Source organism: Candoia aspera, chromosome 9 (genome assembly GCF_035149785.1).
Source record: "Candoia aspera isolate rCanAsp1 chromosome 9, rCanAsp1.hap2, whole genome shotgun sequence".
NCBI classification, from domain to species: domain Eukaryota; kingdom Metazoa; phylum Chordata; class Lepidosauria; order Squamata; family Boidae; genus Candoia; species Candoia aspera.
The window spans coordinates 8,792,887-8,808,636 of record NC_086161.1 but is presented as its reverse complement, the minus strand read 5'-3'; the positions used below and the strand labels follow the sequence as shown (position 1 = coordinate 8,808,636).

General features: G+C 40.9%; 1 protein-coding gene across 1 annotated transcript; it reads left to right on the top strand.

Annotated features, from left to right (window-relative positions):
• Positions 1–2,936: 2,936 nt before the first annotated feature.
• KCNJ5 (potassium inwardly rectifying channel subfamily J member 5) lies at positions 2,937–14,352 on the top strand. The gene is made up of 3 exons (XM_063310894.1): positions 2,937–3,054; positions 7,289–8,235; positions 13,766–14,352. The coding sequence occupies exons 1-3, from the start codon at positions 3,023–3,025 to the stop codon at positions 14,140–14,142; spliced, it is 1,356 nt and encodes a 451-aa protein (XP_063166964.1). The 5' UTR covers positions 2,937–3,022; the 3' UTR covers positions 14,143–14,352.
• Positions 14,353–15,750: the final 1,398 nt, after the last annotated feature.

The window sequence follows — 15,750 nt, the reverse complement described above, 5'->3', positions numbered from 1 at the left end:
AAAGAATTTTGCGCATTTTTCCAAATAGCATGGGCAGTCTGACAGTAGAACAGACTTCAACTGTACCAAAACCAGCAAGCAGTCCTTCACTGGATGTGCTTAATCAGAGCTGGACAGCCATGTGACAGAGATGCTTTGACTGTATTCCATATCCTGTTTGGAGGGTCAAATGACATCTCTGATCATCTCTAAGTCCCTCCAACTCTATAATTCTGGTTGATTTTATTTGGAGAGACCAACCAACCAGAAAAAATATGGCAGCTTCTCAACCAGCTGCCAAACCAGGGTATACCTGCCACTTTCTTGCTTCTCAACTATCAGTGGAGTGCATTTAAAGTAACATTTTTTATTATATATGAAATAATTAAAGTACAGCTCCCAATAACTGCAACAGTATTTTTCTGAGATTTTCAAAGAAGTAGCTTCTATTTATTTCATATACATTGCCATATATAACTGACACAAGTTATATAGGCAGTTGATTGATTGTTTTTTGTCCTGGCTGAATGTTTCCTGGACTGAGTTCATTATTACATCATGCACATGCATCATGCTCCTTGTGCTCTTGTTTCTCCATTCTCTCTTTAAGAAGTGCATTTTGAGGAAAGTGAAGAAGTTACTGCTTGAAAAGGTTCTGCACATTCTCAAAGGCATGAGACCCTTGATCTGTTTGTGTTTCTGTTGTTTGTTTTTGGACAGAAGAAAATGCACAGGTGGAAAGTGTGTAGTTCAGGTGTTTCCCCTGCCCAAAGTCTAAGATCAGTTCTCCAAGTAGGGTTGAGAAAGGCCCTAGTCTGGACCTGTTCAATGCTGATCAAACCATGCCAGTTGGACCACCATTCCATCTCCCTGCAAGACAGCTTCTTATATTCTATCCTGCATGCGGTCTGGTGCCCATTACCTTTATGCCAAGGATCTGCTGCTTGTTATACCAAGGGCCACACTTGGTTTTTGACTGCTGTGCTGGGAGAGGTGGGTGCTCTTCAAGATATGGGCGAGATGTTCACAGAATCTAAATTTGACTCAATGAAATTTAAATGTCGTAAATGCATTACTGCTAGTATGATTATTCTCCATGTATTTAATTACTTTCCCCCTTAAATCACGTTAACTGTTACAATTCAGCAGCGAGTTTTGGATGATAATTAAATACATGGAGAATAATCCTTCCAACTCTATTTTATTTTGGAATGCAGAACCCTGAGACTGCAGGTGACCCACTCAGCCTCTCCCACCACCCTTTTTCCAGAAAAAGCTCAATTTATCTCCGTGGAATCACACTTATTCATATTCAGCCACATTCAGCGGTTGAAATGCCAGAACTTTCTCTGCAGCCACACGGAGGGACCAGTTGCAACTCCATCTGGATTTAGCTCATTCACCTTGAGCGAAACGTTGGGCCTTTTTTTGAGGTCACTCCCAACCAGCCTCCTTTGGTATGTGAGTAAAAGCTTTGTGGTATGGAGAAGGCTGATAAAAAGCCTCTTTGTGTACTTGATAAGAGGGAGAAGCATGGCCTTTCTCATCTCCATTTTCAGCTACACCCAGTTTTGCAGTCTGTCCAAAGGAGCAAGTGGCTTCATGCACAAAACTGACATAATTATTCTATTATTTGTTTGTTTGTTCGTTTGTTTATTAAATTTTGCCACCACTCATCTCCCCCCCAAAGGACGGACTCTGGGCAGTTTACAAAACCAATAAAAACGTTTAATATCCTAAATATCCAATACACTATAACAATATAATATAAAACATATAGTATAAAATCCATTATTTTAAAATAGAACTATTCTATCCTATTTTACAAAGTTGGGCATAGTTCAGAAAAAAGCTAGTCTTCTCTGTGGCTGATGGACTCTGCACAAGTGTAAACAGGCCACCTGCCATTGGGAAAAGCTCACATATAGCCTAATACATGATTGTCCTCTTTTGGGGACAATCAAGGACATTATTATTATTATTATTTTCTTCTTCCTTATTTCATGTGGAAGAAAAAACTGCTTGGAAATCAGCCGATCTTCTTGGCAATCAGGTTTACCCAGGGGAAAACATAGAGAAAGAGAAAGAGAAAACATGTTTGAATTGGCTTCTACTATATCCAAGCTTGTTTACTAATTAATTAATTTGACAAATATCCCGACTTCCCCTGAAGCAAGCTGCATGATAGATCACCACTAATAACACAAGAAAAATACATGTTGGCATTTTATAAAGTTGGGATAATAACTTAAAATTCAACTCCATGCATATATTCCAGAAGAGAGATCCAGTGGTTGAGTTTACGTGGTATAGTAAACCTGTAAAGAAGACACAGTTGATGTGCTCATGTCACCAGCTATGCTCAGACCAACCAACCACATTATGGTTCACCATGAAAGCCATACATTTCAGCCTCATCTACTAAGTGGGGCAAACCCAGCGACTACAGTATGTATGTAATGGAGCTTTCTCCTTGGTAATTGGGCACAAGCTTAGAGCAGGAAAACAAGAAGCTTTCATTTATAAGTGAGAAACCTGCAACCTTGCAGAACTAGAACTCTTAACATCCTTCACTATTGGCCATGCTTACTGGAGCTTTAGCGTCATCTAAACATGCTGCTCTTCTGTCTTAAAGGAAGTGTTCACAGGTGATTGGATGACATCTTTTGACCAAAATGAGAAGCTGACATGGGGCTTGTTAAAACAGGATAAAGGAGATGAAATATATCTCTTGTGTGACTCATTTTCATACACCTCTGTATTTTGGGTACTTGTATCCAATTTGTTTTATCCAGTATTGCTTCACACTTCTGTTATTTTTATGTGAAAAATCAAAGCATATTACACATTCCGACATTATGCTTGGTAATCAGTAGAGCCTTCTCCCTGCTCCATGTTCTTTGTGACTTTGCAATCTCCTGCTCTTGTCTTTCAGCCACTGAAGGGAGGCTAAAGAAGGAATGATCACATTAACTCTACTCAGAACATTAATGACTCTGGGAAGCTTTGAATTCAGTGTTTTAAGGATCCAAGCCAATATCCTATGTCTTGTATTACATTTCCTCTCATATTGAGGTAAGGAATATTTCTCATGTATATACTTTCCCTTGCATTACACCCTGAGGAGCTTCATTTTTTTCTTTGGCAGTCAGATGGGTAACTTGTCTTACTGCAAAGTATTTTCAGGTTTTTAACCCAATCAAAATACAATTGCAGAATTGCTGATCCTGTGTTTTGCAGGATCTATACTATGCTTTCTCCATGTTGCAACTTATGTATATATTGGACTTCAGTTCTGGCTGGGAACTGTGCAATTGACATCCATCGCAATTGGAGGATGCAAGATTTGGGAGGATGATTCAGACAGTGAGTTCTTGGACTCCTGATCGTGACCAGCTCAAACTGAGGAGATGACACAAATTTGCTGGTCTTTTAACGAAGCTGATGAAACAGCCTGATAAAATGGCGACTGGACAGTACATTCCCTTCCCCAGTTAGTCATTCTCTTTATTTCTCCATGCTATCCAAGTCTCCTTCCCTTGATACTCCATAATATCAGTATTAGAATGCTTGTATGGCTCATTTTTTAAAGTAAGTTGCAGGGGTAGGGGAGAACAGTGATATATCTGCCTATTCTTTCTTTCTCCTTTCTGGGGCCCTCCAAATAATTTGAAGTTATACAACTCCAGGATTTCCAGCAATAGTTTAACAGAATCCACATTCTGGCCATAATGCCAGAAATAAAAAAATTAATTTTGTCCCTCTCAAAATACTGCTGGAGAAGAAATTCAGCCAGAAATATCCTAAAATATCTCTACATTTTTGCTAAGGCTTTCCTTTGAAAATCTAAGAAAACTCAGGGTGAATGGGAGGTTCTTGGTACAAGAGGATTCCCTGTTTCCTGGCTTTAGGTTTTCAACTTTCTCCAGACTGAAGAAGTTGGGGCAACCAATACTTGCTTTTCTTTTGAGGTAAACATTGGGAAGACCCTTAGATTTATTTCTAGCTCTGAGTTTGGTGAAAATCACTGGTATCTGATTGTTCTCTTTGGTTCTTCTGCCATTTGACTTGGGTCTTATTTGTGCTTTTCCAAAATAGATTTGTATAATTATATTATTTTATGTAGCTTAGTTATATTGCATCATCATGAACCCTACCCCTAACTCTATGAGAAGATCAAAGACAGAGAATTAAGAGAGCTGGTTAAGTTTTCATAGGATTTGTGCTATACAGTATGTGGCTTTGTGTCTGTATGTGTCTGTATCTCTGAAGTATATTGGGGCTGGTAAGCAGTTCTCCATGGAGATTCCTCTTTTGTCCAAAGATAAATGAAAGGTTTCATGATATTCCCAGAAAAATAAAGGGATTCCATTAATAAATGCAAAATCCCCTGTTATTTTTCAAATTTTGCTTGTTTGCTGGAGGAGAAATGGGCTGGGGGGAGAGATTTAAAAATTCGTTTGCACCGATCTTATGTGTAAAGGTGTGTGGAGATAAGCTTGAAGAATGTATGCAGAAAAAAGAAGTAAACAAAACAGTCCAGGGAAAGGAGAAGGCATGAGAAAGAAATTCAGGATGGCACCACCTTCATTCTGTTTGATATAAAAGGGTACAGAGTGAAACCTGGTAGGCCTTCAAGATATCCTATAACAATAAAGCAGCATTCCTCTAATCCTTGCTCTGTCTGTTTCTTGATTTGGCCTATCTCAAAGAGCCGACATTATGTGATCTAATACATTGGATAAAATAATAGGACTGTGCAAAGTATTCTAAAGAGGTGTTTTGCAATGTGCCTTAGGGTGAACGTAGCACCTCTCTTCAAACTATTAAACCAGCCCTGTCTTTTGCACAGCTGCTTCAAATACTATATTCAGTAGTGTGCAAGTGTGTGTATGGGCATGTGCATGTGCATGGGCATATGCAGGCATGTGTGCATAGGCAACACTTCCTTTGGAACTGCCAGTGCAGCAAAGTGTCTATGTATACACCTGTGGAGACAGGTGGGAAGAATTTTCAGAGCAGTCATTCAATCTTTGCAAAAGAAATAGATGCTCAAAGATTCAGAGATATGTTTTGTTCAGGCTAATGCATTTTGCAAAACACTTCTTTCAAATGTCTTGCATAGTCTCACTGAATAAATCCAGGTACTCTAAGTGTGAAGTGGAGTCTGGGGAGATGCCAAGGGAGCATACTTGCCCTGTTATATGGGAACAGTTTGACCTTGTTGGGCCTGAGGAAGTGGACAGGATCCTCCAGACTGTTAACGCAACCACATGCCATCTTGACCTGTGCCCTTCCTGGCTGGTAAAATCAGCCCGGGAGGTGACTTGTGGTTGGGTCCAGGTGATGGTTAATGCATCCTTGAGGGAGGGGGTATTTCCGGCTGCCTTTAAGGAGGCGCTGGTGCACCCCCTCCTCAAGAAGCCATCCCTGGACCCTACTATACTGGGCAATTTTCACCCTGTCTCCCACCTTCCCTTTTTGGGAAAGGTGGTTGAGAAAGTGGTTGCGCTACAGTTCCAGAGGATTCTGGATGAAATGGATTATCTAGACCCCGTTCAGTCAGGTTTCAGGCCGGGAAATGGGACAGAGACTGCATTGGTCACACTTATGGATGATTTCAGGCAGGAGCAGGATGGAGGGAGTGCATCCATCCTGGCTCTCTTGGACCTCTCAGCAGCTTTCGATACCATCAACCATGGTATCCTTTTGGGGCAGCTCAGAGGATTGGGAGTGGGCAGTGTAGTTTGCGCTGGTTCACCTCTTTCCTCCAGGGCCATTCCCAGTCAGTGGTGATAGGAGAGGAGAGATCCGACCTTCGACCCCTCCATTGTGGGGTGCCACAGGGTTTGGTTCTCTCTCCTCTCCTATTCAACATCTACATGAAACTGCTGGGTGAGATCATCCATCACCATGGGATGAGGTGTCATCAATATGCTGATGATACTCAGTTATATATCTCCATCCCGGGTGAAGTAAGTGATGCAGTCTCTACCCTCTCCAAGTGCTTGGGGGCTGTGGGAGTCTGGATGGGGAACAGCAGGCTTCAACTGAACTCTGGTAAGATGGAGTGGCTGTGGGTTGATGGCCCCTTGGCTTCCAGGAAGTTGTCACCTTGGTTCTGGATGGGGTGGCACTGCCCCATTTGGAACCAGTGCAGAACCTGGGGGTCCTCCTCGACTCGTGACTCCTGCTCGAAGAGCAGGTGGAAGTCGCGGCCAGGAGGGCCTTTACACACCTTCGGGTGGTGCACCAGTTCCGCCCATTCCTGAATCGAGATGCCCTCCGAACAGTCACTCATGCCCTTGTCATCTCTCATATAGACTATTGCAATGCACTCTACATGGGGCTACCCTTGAAGAGTATCCGGAAGCTTCAGCTGGTCCAGAATGCAGCTGCGCAGACAGTTATCGGTGCTGTAAAATCAGCCCATGTGACACCACTGTTACGTGAGCTGCATTGGGTACCAGTTTGCTTCCAGGTCCAGTTCAAGGTGTTGGTTATCACCTTTAAAGCCCTGCATGGCACGGGGCCAGGCTACCTGAGGGACAGTCTCACCCACATAACATCAACCAGCCCCACCTGGTCAGGCAGAGAGGGCATGCTACAAACCCCCTCAACAAAGGAATTTCATCTAGCGGGGTCCAGGAGGCGGGCCTTCTCTGCAGCGGCGCCCACCCTTTGAAATATCATGCCCCCGGAGTTGAGACGGGTTTCCCCGCTCCCAGACTTCTGGAAGAAATTGAAGACCTGGTTCTGCCACCTTGCTTGGGATGGGGAGGGTAACAGCTCCACCTGGGAGTGGTTGGTGCCATAGCACCCCTATGGACTGGGATTCCATCTCCCCTTGGATTTAATATTTATTATCTTATTTATATTTTTAAAATTGTGACTGAGATTTAAATGTTTTTATTATCTTTTTTATTGTAGACCACCCAGAGTCCCCCACTGGGGGAGAGGAACGGTAATATAAATCTAATAAATAAACAAATAAATAAATTTTGAACAAAGGCAATACTGACACAATGGTAAAGCTAAGGAACCAAAAGATTAAGGGGAGGGGGTTGGAGATAAGATTATTTTATGGATAAAGTGAATCATCACCGTGTAAATGCCCATAAAAATGTACTATAACCATCTTAGAACACTCACCTAAAGATCTGGACCCACTTTCCCTGAACTGCTATCCTGCAAATATTTTGGATGTCAGTTCACATCATTACCAGCCCACATGGCTTGTAATCACAAATATCAAAAGAGAAGTAGATTGAGGAAAATAATTTTACTTTTTTTCTTTCCTGTTACATAGCCCAACCATGGCTGGAGATTCAAGAATCTTCATGAATCAAGATATGGAAATTGGTGTCACCCCCAGAGAGCAAAAGAAGATTCCCAAACAAGCCCGGGATGATGTCCCAATTGCCACCGATCGAACACGTCTTTTGGCAGCTGAAATCAAGAAACCACGCCAGCGATACATGGAAAAAACTGGCAAATGTAATGTTCATCATGGGAATGTCCAGGAAACCTACCGATATCTCAGTGATCTTTTTACCACTTTGGTGGATCTCAAGTGGCGCTTTAACCTGCTTGTGTTTACCATGGTTTACACCATCACTTGGTTGTTTTTTGGCTTCATCTGGTGGCTCATTGCCTATATCCGAGGAGATTTAGACCATGCAGAAGATGAAGACTGGATCCCTTGTGTTGACAACCTCAGTGGATTTGTCTCAGCCTTTCTGTTTTCCATTGAGACGGAGACCACCATTGGGTACGGCCATAGGGTGATCACTGAAAAATGTCCTGAGGGCATCATACTGCTTTTGGTCCAGGCAATCCTGGGCTCCATAGTCAATGCTTTCATGGTGGGGTGCATGTTTGTGAAGATCAGCCAACCAAAGAAGAGGGCAGAGACCCTCATGTTTTCTAACAATGCTGTGATTTCTATGCGGGATGAGAAATTGTGTCTCATGTTCCGGGTTGGAGACCTAAGGAATTCCCACATTGTAGAGGCATCTATCCGAGCCAAGCTGATTAAATCCAAACAGACCAAAGAAGGGGAATTCATCCCCTTGAACCAAACAGACATCAATGTGGGATTTGACACAGGGGATGACAGGCTGTTTCTGGTATCCCCACTCATCATTTCACATGAAATCAACGAGAAGAGTCCCTTTTGGGAGATGTCACGTGCCCAGTTGGAGAAGGAAGAGTTTGAAATTGTCGTCATTTTAGAGGGGATGGTGGAAGCAACAGGTAAGGGTTCAGAGTGTGGGTGCTATGTTTCCTAAAGGTGATGTCAAACATTCAGATGTTAAGTGAGGTAACTTTTGGTAACCTGTAGAGTTATGAGCCCTTGAGGTGTGTTTTTTTTCCCCCTCCATTATTTTAAGGATCTGGAGACTGGGAGGCATCACAGCAATGCATTAATGTCACTAGGCAGAATTAAAACAATTTGCCTTTTTTTACTTTTAGGGTCCATTATTGGCTCAGCTGAAGGCAGGACCTACTCACCCATAACTGAGCTCCAAAACTAAGCAGGGTGAGCCTTGGTTAATACCAGGGAATTTCCAGGCCTTGAGTTAGGACCCTTTGAGTTGGGGATGATGTGGTTGGTTGTTCTGTTGTCCCCCAGATGATGGGTTTTATATAAGGTTGTGTTTTTTTTACCTGTGAAGCTTCTCAGAATAGTTTTGGAGTTAGGGTATTGTAACAGAACCTGAAAGTCTGACCAAGTCTCTCTCTACTTTAATCTACAATCAAAGTGGAGTTCTTTTGAGTTTGATGTTTTGTTTTGTCACACTGCTTTACACTTTCCCAAGACTGAGGTAAGTTTTTTGTAATGGCTCCATATTCTCCTGGCATTAAAGCCAGATCCAACCAAACCGCATGCCGGCCAAGATGAAAACAGAGCTGCAGTAATATTGAGGAACTGCCACAGTTCCTCTTGTGATTATCTGGTCCATTCATTATATTTGTACACTGGATCTTCTCCCTTAACAGTTCTTGCTTTCAGGCTTTTTCAAAGACAGGTTCTTGCAAGCCAAAAACACACCTCTATCATGCTTAACTTGATAAATTGTAGCTTCAGCCAGTAATGGAAAGCTCTAATTGGAATGGACACCATGATTTGTAGCATCCCCTTTTCCCTCTTTTAGGAAACACTAAATGGTTGTAAAGATGCCTAATCTAGTTCAAAGTATTAAATTTCTAGACAGATAACCCACAACCTCATGGCAGTAGGAATGGGTAAAAAACATTTTTTGTCGACTGTACCTCTGCTATCACGCTGAAATTTAAATGGATTGGGCAGGGTATTGGTTGGTGAAGACCAAACAACCTTTAGAATGAGCTATAAGACACATCTATTTGTAAGTAGTGTAGAGCCATCTCATGGCTGCTATATTAAACAGGATGCTAAATTAAGTCAGCCATTTGATTGGATCCAGCAAAGACGTTCATAACTCACCCCTTCGAAAAGGTATTTGCAACTCAAGATTCCTTTGGTGGGTGTAGACCTTGCTAAATAAAGAGGTCAATGCTGTGTCCAAATCAATTAGCTTTCCTTTGTTGGCATTTTGGAATATTAATAAAATGTTCTGTCCACTGGTGACATTAATTACAGCTTCTATCTTTGACATTTGCTGGAGTCAGCTTGGGCTGCCAGTCTTTGTTGATATGAGTGATTAAGCTATGGGCTCCTCTTAGCAATCCTGACAGCCGCTTCCCCTTTCTTTTGGTGTTGGTTCCCATCTTAATCTTGGTTTTCTTCTGGATGATTTTTAAAAGCTTCACTATATGAAGGTTTTAGATGGTTCTGTGTGGCTCAAGCATATAGAAAAGGCTAACCTATCAGTGATGCAGTGGTAGGTGTAACTTAGAAATGAAGTACTGTCCTATTTCAGAAAAGAATGGTGTGTTATTTTCTTTTATTTGTAAATCTAATAAAACAATTATCTGGAGTTATGTAGATACTCAGTTAGCTACCCCCATTTATTTATTTATTTATTTATTTTTCAGATTTTGTCACCACCCATCTCCCTCAAAAGAGGGTTACTATAAAGGGTTTCCAAAAATAAGAAGAAAATATTTGCATAGGGCCAAATCAACTCAGAAATTGACATAGGTTCTGTTTGCTACTGCCTTATCACCTGCTTTTCTCTAGGTCATCATCTGCTCCCATGACCCTAGAGACTTTATATTTTGTCCTGAGGTCCAACCTTGGCTACATGTCTGAATGCTAAAATGCAAACTCTTAAAGGTTAAACGGCTAAAGGAATGGCTAAAGGAACTGGGTATGTTTAGCTTAATGAAAAGAAGACTGCGGGGAGATGTGATGGCAGTCTTCCAATACTTGAAGGGCTGCCACAAGGAAGAGGGTGTTGACTTATACTCCATAAAACCTGAGGGTAGGACAAGAAGCAATGGGTGGAAGCTTGTCAGAGGGAGTTCCAGCCTGGAAATAAGGAGGAATTTCCTGACAGTGAGAACTATTAAGCAGTGGAACAGCTTGCCTCCTGGAGCTGTGGGTGCTCCATCGCTGGAGGTTTTCAAGAAAAGATTGGATTACCATTTGTTTGAGATGGTATGAGGATTCCTGCCTTGGGCAGGAGGTTGGAATAGAAGACCTCCAAGGTCCCTTCCAACCCTATGATTCTATGAGAGGTGGTGGTCTTGCTGATATGTCGATGAAGATTCTCAGTCATCCAGGTGGAATTGTCTGTAGGTTGAGTCATGGCAACTGGATTTCTTTCTTTTTGGTTGAAACGTTTCGCTGCTTGTCCCAGCAGCTTCTTCAGTCTGGGCAAAAGTTGGTAAGGGGACCCCACATATGTCTTCCAGGGTGGCTGCATTGTCCCTATCTCTGAATAGCTTGTGGTGGTCTTGTTGCAAATCAAGTCTGGTCCATCTCTGTTAAGGATTCTCTTTAAGGATGTCAGATGTTATACCCAGAGATTATCTTCAACAGGTATCTTATCTATAAATTAAGATTCTTGTGCCAGGAATGATGGAATGAGATTCTTTATCTATCTGCTTCTGCTTTCAGTGCTTCTGCTTTCAGAAACCAAGCATGACTAATAGAGTACAAGAGGAAGTCATTATCAGTACCAATCTTGTAATTAAAAACATGACAAAAACGTATTGCCTTCCAAATGCATCTCTTCCACCCAAAATATGCATACAGAGCATTAAGCAAGTTGTATCATTGTTGTAGTCCAACAGTTTTAACTGCAATTCAATGCACCTGGATGCACCAGCTTTGGACAAGCTGTTCCACAGCACTGTGGAACGCCAACTCCCAGGATTCTCTAATCAGCATAGTCCTTGCTGAGAATCCTGGGAGTGGAAGATTATACATTTGGTTGGGGAAACATCAGAATAACATGGAGTGTGGACCAAACGCTAATTGTAAAAGAAGACCTAATGGTGGGTGTTGCTGGGGTTCTGGGGGGCATGACTATTACCCAAGGAAGATGAATGCTAAGGCCAATCCTGAAGAGACAAATTACTGTGTCAAAGAGACTGAATACAACTAATGTCTACTAGTATGTCACACACAATTTTTGCGAATTCTAGGATTAGTTAAAAAAGAGTTAGTTGGTTTGACGTATTGGTTAGACATATTGCAAAAAAGGCTTCACAGCTTGCAAAAGGATTTTAAATGTAAGAGGAAAGGCAACTTTCTTTCTTTCATTGCAAACTCTCAGCTGTATGTACCTGGGTATGCATTGCAAAAACACACAGACACAAACCCAAGAAAACTGCATCAATATGAATATGAGTAGTCGCTCAGGTAACAGGGTGCTGATTCGGTGACTTCCTTTACATTCTTCTATTGGTCATCAGAAGTTAAGCAATGATTGGGTGTCAATATTTTGGTTTGTGCAGAAGTGAATGTAGGACAGCTTTGAACTGTAAACAATGGTCATGTGGAAGTGCCCTCGCCCCCATGATGACTCTAACTTAATCTCTGTGGATTCATTTTCTAATTCTGCTGTTCAGAACCTGCTTTCTCAAATCTGCTCTTCAAACGGTTCATGTTTTTGAAGTGTAATTGGAAAGAAAGCTTTCCAGGCTAGCTAAATGAATGTATAATCATAAGCTGAACTAAAAGTCTTATATAATTTTCCCAGGAGAAAATCACATTTGATTCATTGGACCTACCTTTGAGTGAAAATGTGTTGCATTGCTGTCTGTCCCTTGAAGATCATTTTACCCCAAAAGCTGGATCTGAATGTCAGCAGTGTGATGATCAGCCAAATATCTGACTGTCCAAATAATACTTAGAAAATTCAGTGAGGGCAATTTTTCAAAGCTTCTTCAAAGAATATTTAAATGGACTTGAAACCCATGACCCTTTGGAATACTGACATATTCTAACAAGTTGTGTTGTATTCACATTTGATGACATCACCTTTCTTTGGGGTTTCCCAGGGCTTAGAAGAGCTGTTGCTAAAAAGGAAAAAAAAAAAAGAACACCATAAAAGCAAAATAATAAAACAAAAACAAGAGGCTATGTGCCCTACAATATATGTGCTCTACTTTGTCTAAGTCATTTGCTCCAGTTTGTCTGAGTTATATAATAAATGTCTTGGCTGATTCAATTAGAGAGCATTAAAAAGTATAATTTTCAGCAGCTATTGTTCTCTTTTCTCCAAGCTTTCAGACCATGCTTTGTTGACAATTAGCCAGTCATAGATTTATTATTTTTAATTTTCAAATAATGGCCTTGAAACACAGGCTTTTGGTAAGAATTTTACTGCTTGCAGTGCTTCTTTTTATTGCAAAGGAAAGCAAACATTAATCAGATGATAATGCAGCAAGGTCCTGTCCCTTGATGTTACTATGGCAAAACTCATAGGCATCTGGTGGAAGCTACAATGACATCATACAAATCATGATATCATCAATCTGAGTGATGTTACTTGTCCCCACCACCCTGACAGCAAGACTAGATTGGTAAGGTCTGATACTGCAAATAATACATGTTCAAGAGCTAATTTGAAGCAAGAAACTAAAACAGTTTCTTCCTAAGCAGATAGTGTCACGCCTTGTTCCTGTTTTGACTCTAAAAGTAGAGACCATTATGGTCATTAGCAAAAGTTTATCAGTATAGCAGACAAAGGACATGTATGGAAGGAGGTTTAATATAGGTAACTCCATTGATGATTCAGTGGCTGGTATGTGCTCCCCTCTGGATCTTTCCTTCATCTCTTTTATTTGCTTTTATTTATTTTGGGGTGAAGGGTAATATCACCATTCCATAACCTATCCTTTTCAGATATGCTGGATTTCAATATTCATAATTCCCAATCAGCAGGGCCAATGGGATAAGAAAATGAAGAGAGTTTTCTTCCCCCACAATACACACATTTCTTTCTAGTCACCTTCTTTAAAATGTGGCTTTGTTTTCAATTTTGCAGCATAAAGAAGATATGCAACAAACTTTACTTTTTAAAAAGAAGGAAGGAAGGGAGGGAGGGGGAGGGACGAAGGTTTAATCAAAGCAAGTCTTAGATACATCATGTTAAAGAATTAACACTGTAGCCATTTTAGTGAATAATAGAAAAAATGGGAGATCAGGCATATAAACTTGTATGCACAACCCGCATTTTTACAGTGAGCAACTCTCCAAACAGGTCTCTCAGTGGTAAATGTTTTGGTTCAAGCATAGAAGGAAAGTTATAGATGTGCACATTACCTTTTTCCGTTTAAGCATCAGGGACGGCTATGCTTTTAATATACATTAGACCTACTGAATATCTGTTTTTTTTCTCTTCTGTAGGGATGACTTGCCAGGCTCGGAGCTCCTACATGGACACAGAAGTGCTTTGGGGACATCGTTTCACCCCTGTCCTTACCCTAGAGAAGGACTTCTATGAGGTTGACTACAACAGTTTCCATAGTACCTATGAAACCAATACAGCTTCTTGCTGTGCCAAAGAACTGGCTGAGTCTTTCAAAGAAGGACGGCTTCTGAGCCACCTGTCTACCACAAACCTCCTGAATGGAGAGGAAACAGAGGAAGCAGAAGATGAGAAAGAACAGCGGGAAGGGATGGAGAAAGAAGAGAACAGACATGAAGTCCCAGAGGCAATTGAACTTAATGGAACCAATGGAACAACAGGAGAGATGAAGGAGAGCCTATTTTTAAAACAGTAAGATTTGATGAATGATAGAAAATTCAGATTCCCTTGCCATGGAGGAGGCAGAAGAAGAGATGGGACAACCCATTATCTAGAAGATAATGTTCTCACTCCCATGGGTTTTACTGGATTACGCTGTACCCCTCCATATAATTTGAGTTTCTCCACTTTATTCTGGGGATTACTATAAGGATTTTACTCACTGTTTGGAGGACACATGAAAACTAGCCAGTTTAAGGAAATATAATGGCAGTGTAGATGATCATTTATTTGAAGCTATTTTTTTTCCTTGCCATGTATATCTTCTGCACAGAGGGAGGAGTTTTAAAGGGGGGAGGGGAGATTTGATGAAACAAATGTAGCTATGAAAGTTTTCCTTCCTTAATTTATTGGAAATGCTAATTGCTGAATAAAAAGAGAAAGGGGGGAATTGGGGTGGGGAACAGGCCTTCTGTATTTGGCCAAGTGTGTGTTGTAACTTTCTGTGTGATGGGACATAGGTGTGATCATTTATCTTTGAGATTCTGTCTACTGCGAATTCAGCCAAAATAGGAAAAAAATATTATTCCATGGAGGAAAGAAACTCATTTTTCTGAAGCATTAGTGGTTTGTTTTTCCTATTATTGTGTTTTTAAAAGGTTAACAGGGGCAACTAATACTCTAGCTTCAGATGAATTAGGAACACAATGGCTAATTGGCTTTTGTGTTGTCTTAAGGACATTTTAAAACATGTTCTTTATTTCCTAGATTTCTATCCTGCCTTAGCCCCAGGTATTCAAGCTAGCATCTATAACATACCCTCCTTCAACAATTCCACACACCCTTTCAGCTACATTCTGGGAAAGGTTGGGTTGTGAGAGAGAGACTGGCCCAAAGTCACACAGCGGCTGAAGTTGGACCTGAATCAGAAAATCTAGATTTGAATGTTGGCATGAAATCATCAAGTTTAGCTCCCAAGATTTATATTTTATTATATTAATTATAATATTAATACAATTAAATATAATTAATCATGTCTATTCATCATATTTACAGTATGTTAGTCGGATTGTCAGAGCATTGCATCATAAGATATCAGCTGTTTTAGGAAAGTATAAGATTGATATAAGTCCCTCCACCAATTAATCAATTTATTTTTAGTCCAGTCAGGACAAGATTCATCATTAAACCCTAACCAATTACTGAGAGGGGAGGGGAGGTAGAGAAGATCTGAAATGGTGGGAATTGGAAGGTTAGAAAAAAGGGTGAAAGCCCTGAATAGCAACAGCCACATCGCACCATCTTGAGGCATCTGCTCCTGAAATGCTGTTAAAAGATGTCCAACTGCTTTTATTCAATTTCTTTCCTGCATTTGTCAATAGACCTGTGTGGTACATGGCCCCTTTACAGCATAGAATCTGAAGTGGGGAGAACTTGCTTGCAGTTACTTTATAAAAATAAAGACTGGACTGGACTTTGAATAAGCTTTTGTGTCCTCCAAATCTGTCACGCTGTCCACAACACACCTCTGGCACTTCCTATGACATAGATTTGTGTCTTTTCCCTAATCCCAATAGTCACGTTATTTTTGCAGATAACAATGGCATCCAGTCATCTACTATCATATCTTCTTTCAACAAAATGA